The following is a 4,854-nucleotide window of genomic DNA, read 5'->3' as shown; positions in this document are numbered from 1 at the left end:
CCTATTGTTAACAACAACGCCACCAAAGCAAAATACGTTGGTTTCAGGAACCAGCTTCCATAGCAGCAGACTCTGTCAGCTTGGAGCAAAATTAATCTTAAGTTCAGTATATAACGAAATCGCGCGCAATCACATTCAACATGTCATGTCAATCGTATGGGTGCGCAGTGCTGCTATTTTGGCGTGCACGAATTTGACATTTCTCTCCCCTACTTTTATATACGAGATTCGATGCAGACTCGCCTGAGGGCGCCATGCTCGCAAAAAAAGATGTCAAAGATTTGTTCGGGAAAGCTGGATATCTTGTTAATATGATGTCTTTTATAGCAGGAAGGTGGCTACTATGACAGTCTGTAATTCAAACCCTTTCATGCGTAACATAATTTGTGCATGATACCTCACGTTAAAATATATATCTAGAAAATGAGCAAACTATAGCCAAAATCTAGTGCTACAGAAATTGTGGACATCAAACATAATATTGGCCAACCACTAACCAAATTTTGTTGACAACCAGTTTCCCTCGTAGAATTTACTAGATATAAGTGTAAAACGAAATAACCGTTGATTTCATCGATTCATCGATTGTTATCAACAATTTAATCGAAAATGGTAACGGTATAGAATTGTTCCCTACTATAATTGACAGCTGAGCAGAAAGTCATCTGTCGCATTCACATTTCGGTTCTGCACCGGTCGATTTTTTCACGATTTTTCGTTTAAATCGTCCGATAAAATGAGGCACCTCCGTCTCCGGTTGGTTCATCTAGTCTATCTTTTATTTGCTGTGCCGGAATTTTGTTTTGCCAATGAAGTGTTTGGCTGTGGAGGCTTTATCAAAAATGCCAACTCGGACCTGGATTTCAGCAAGGTGGAAGTAGGACTGTAAGTGGTTTTTAATGAATGTTAATTGAATTACCCGAATGCATGGGCACATAATCGTTACAGGTACAATCAGCAGGGTAGCCTTAAAATCAAAACGGATTGCTCACCGTCCAACGGGTACTATTTCATTCCGCTGTACGACAAAGGGCAGTACGTGCTGAAAGTGATTCCTCCGCCGGGATGGAGTTTCGAACCGGAAGAAGTGGCAATCAAATTTGACGGAACCACCGATATCTGCAGTCAGGGGAAGGATGTTAACTTTCTGTTCAAAGGTTTTGGGATCACCGGAAAGGTTGAAATGTACCGGCAATCGGTCGGAGCCAAGGGAGTTCAAGTGGAATTGAGATCCGAAAGTAATACTAAAATTGGACAGACATTCACCGACAGCAATGGTATATTTTCTTTCACCCCGATTAAGTCGGGGAAATATGTCATTAAAGTGAAGCACGATAAGTGGCATTTTGTACAATCGGAATACGGCGTAACGGTGACTACTGGTAATACGGAAATCCCTTCCAAGTCTTTAGTCGTAGCCGGATTCCAGGTGGAAGGCGGTGTAGTCAGCGATGGGCAACCTTTCGGGAATGTAGGATTCCTACTGTATGCCGAGAAAGGTGCTGATTCGATGGTAAAATGTCCAACGGAAAGTAACTTGAAGGTAACGGGAACGGACCCAAGATTTGATAGCGCACCTCGGTGCTATGTAGAAGCTAATAAAGCCACGGGCAAGTTTACTTTTCCTAGTGTTTCTACTGGAAAATATCGTGTGGTACCACATTTCACTAGCAAAGATATTCAATTTCACATCCGACCGGAAGCCATGGAGTTTACGGTAGGACGGGACAGTGTGGATTTGTCCGAGAGTTTCGAGGTCACAGGATTCAGTGTCAGCGGAAAGGTCCTGCTCGCTAGCAGCGGCCCAGGGGTAGCCAGTGCAAAGGTGAAACTCAACGGGCGAGAAATTGCCACAACCGGAAGCGATGGCAAATATTTGCTCGATAATATCCAAGCGGGAACCTACACCATTCAGGTGTCGGCCGATGATTTACAATTCAAAGATCATATCGTAAAAATTTCGCTAAGCAAACCGGCCTTGCCGGATATAGTGGTAGCTGGGTTTAAAGTAAAGGAAAATTATTAGGGGAAATGTTTCGATTTTAGAAAAAATATGTTTTCCTTTTCAGGTGTGTGGTCAAGTGATTTCTCAACAATCTCATCGGGTTTCTATCGTTAGGAAAGCTCCAACGTTTCAGGTGGAAATCCCAACAAAACCAAATGCCGGAGGCGAATGGTGCACGTATCTTGAAAGTGGCCAGTACACGGCACGGGTTGTAACAAGCGAACAGGAACATGCCGCCGGTATTCAATTTTTCCCGTTGACACAATCTATCAGCGTTGATCGATCACCATTGGGTGGAATAATTTTCTCTCAGCTGCGGGCTACAGTCGAAGGGGAAATCCACTGCCTAGATGATGCTGCTGGTAGTGACTGTTCGCAGGACATATCGGTGACGTTAACAGCGCTCGATTCTAACGGACATCCAATTGGTCACCCATTGAAAACCGACTCCAAAGCTGGTCGGTATTCGTTTAGTAATGTTCTTCCCGGAAACTACGAAGTGACTGTCCCAAAGACTAAAATTTGCTGGCAGTCGAGTTCGCTTAAGATCAACGTAAAGTCAGCTCAGGAAACTGTGCCGAAATTTGTTCAGAGTGGATACGTAGTTTCCATAATGGCCAGTCATAGTACGAAAATGAACTACAAACAAGAAGGTGTGGAAAATGCCAAATTACAAGATATTGCATTGAACCCTGGGTTGAACACATTCTGTGTGAACGCAGCCGGAAGCTACGCCATCAACCTGGTTGGGTGCCACAAATACGATGATAACGTTGCTAAATCGTTTACAACGGCGGATCCAACTTCACTGACCATAACGGCAGTGAAGCATCTGAATACGGTTAAAATATTGGCCGAAGAGAAGCACACCTATTCGACCAAGGTCTCCATAGGAAGCTCAATTAAAACGATTGACTTTATTCCAACCGACGAGATGTTGAATAACCGGCACGTTTACAAGTACGATTTTTACCTGGAATCAGGAGAAAACATCCACTTGACGCCGTTGAGCGACATCATGCTGTTCAGTCCGGTTTGGTTGGAAGTCACTGGTGGACCGGATTGCACCGAGGTGCCAACGAAAATCATTGCCAATAAAGGTCTTCTGATCAACGGCAAAACTAATCCTTCCATTAGAGATGCCAAGATTACGCTACTGTTTCCGAAAAACTCGGAACTCACACCGTTGGTAACGATGACCAACGCCGCAGGAGAATTCAAGTTTGGACCGATCGATGCTAGTCTGACGGTTGAACTATCGGCGGAGAAAGAATCGTACGTGTTTTCCAGCTTCGACAAAGCGACCAACACCTTCAGTGGTCATAAATTGTGTGAGATTATTGTCACGGTCCGGGATGATGCCGGTAAACGGCTTCCGGGAGTGTTGTTGTCTTTATCTGGCGCGGAAAGTTATCGAAAGAATTTAATTACGGGTGATTGAAACGTAAAATCTATCAACAAAATTACTCATTTTCTTCTTCCTTTCTCAGGCGAAGATGGCACCATCAAATTCCACTCGCTGTCCCCAAGCGAATACTACTTGCGGGCAATGATGAAGGAGTACGACTTCAAGCCCAATTCTAAATTGATCGAGGTACAAGAAGGTGCCACGGTTACGGAAGAATTGAGAGCAACTCGCACGGCTTTCTCCATTTTCGGATCAATTACATCGCTCAACGGAGAACCGTTTGCGAATGTTGCGGTAGAAGCCGTGACGGACGATCGCTGCGGAAATCATCTGGAAGAAGGTACCAGCGAGTTCAATGGTCAGTACCGGATCCGTGGTTTACAGCCCGGCTGTCAGTATCGCGTTCACGTACGAACGAACGCACCCAATTCGAACGTGGATCGTTCCATTCCGAAGGAAAAGATTATCACCATCGAGAAGGGTGACATTCGTGACGTCAACATGATTGCCATCAGTCCACTGACGTTCGTAGATGTGACCGTTCGAGTACGGGCATCGGAAAACGACTACTACAAAACACTGAAAATCTTTCTGTACAAAACGGGCAGTGATTCGCCGGTTCACTCGCAGCGCATCGAGTCGCCGCTGAACCCGAAAAGCAAAATCAATCCGGGAATAATGGTGTTCTTCCCGCGTATTCCATTTGACGGCAAAACGTACTACCTCGAACTAACTACGAGCCTGTCGGAGAAAAACTACCGATACAATCTTCCAACGGTTCAGTTCAGCGCCAACAGTAGCAGCTACTTCACCGAAATGCACTTCCGTCCGGAGCTCCGTACGGCCGAGAACGATCTCAACCAAAACTCACTGTCGGCCATCATTCTCATCTTCATCGTGGGCTTCATTTTCTTCAAACAGGACCTTGCCCTGGAACTACTCGGTATGGTTTGGAGTAAGGTTGGTGCCGGTATCGGGGAAATCGTTAGCCGATCCAAACCGAAGGAACAAAAGTACGAACCGGGGGCGATCGATGAAAAAGAGATCGACAAACTTGCTTCCAGCATCAATGCAATCAAGAAGAAAAAGGTGAAGAAGGCCAATTGAGCAGCCACCGGCCGGGAACTGAACTCAATAATTTTACGGGCGGTAAAAGCTACGGAAATTGAAACTTATAGTCACAATAGATAAGAGGTGAAATAAATTTGCTAAGTTAGTTTACCCTGGAAAATATATCTTCGTCAAAAGAAAGAAATGCCTTTAAACCAAGTAATTTTGAAATTGATTTTTATTCAGACACAATTTTATCTCCGGTACTAATCTGCGGCCGAAGGACTGTCCAGTCCCAATCCGTTGCCAGGAATAATTCTGTTAAGGTACAGATATAAACCGACAAAAAACAGGAACAATAATACAACACCAGCTTTAAGAAATACTACCA

The 4,854-nt window shown here is 44.6% G+C and overlaps 1 protein-coding gene across 1 annotated transcript; it reads left to right on the top strand.

Annotated features, from left to right (window-relative positions):
* The first annotated feature begins 647 nt into the window (after positions 1–647).
* On the top strand, positions 648–4,644 carry LOC131435554 (BOS complex subunit NOMO3). The gene is made up of 4 exons (XM_058603568.1): positions 648–885; positions 949–2,008; positions 2,070–3,438; positions 3,496–4,644. Exons 1-4 carry the CDS (start codon positions 737–739, stop codon positions 4,518–4,520), a joined length of 3,603 nt encoding a protein of 1,200 aa, XP_058459551.1. The 5' UTR covers positions 648–736; the 3' UTR covers positions 4,521–4,644.
* Positions 4,645–4,854: the final 210 nt, after the last annotated feature.

The sequence above is a fragment of the Malaya genurostris genome, chromosome 3 (assembly GCF_030247185.1).
Source record: "Malaya genurostris strain Urasoe2022 chromosome 3, Malgen_1.1, whole genome shotgun sequence".
NCBI lineage: Eukaryota > Metazoa > Arthropoda > Insecta > Diptera > Culicidae > Malaya > Malaya genurostris.
Note: the sequence above shows the minus strand (reverse complement) of the source record. Positions and strands in the feature narration are given on the sequence as shown.

Coding starts and splice junctions, on each gene's coding strand:
- LOC131435554 (XM_058603568.1), top strand. CDS start 737: ATGAGGCACCTCCGTCTCCGGTTGGTTCATCTAGTCTATCTTTTATTT. Junction 886..948: donor AGCAAGGTGGAAGTAGGACT/GTAAGTGGTTTT, acceptor TAATCGTTACAG/GTACAATCAGCAGGGTAGCC. Junction 2,009..2,069: donor TAGTGGTAGCTGGGTTTAAA/GTAAAGGAAAAT, acceptor TTTCCTTTTCAG/GTGTGTGGTCAAGTGATTTC.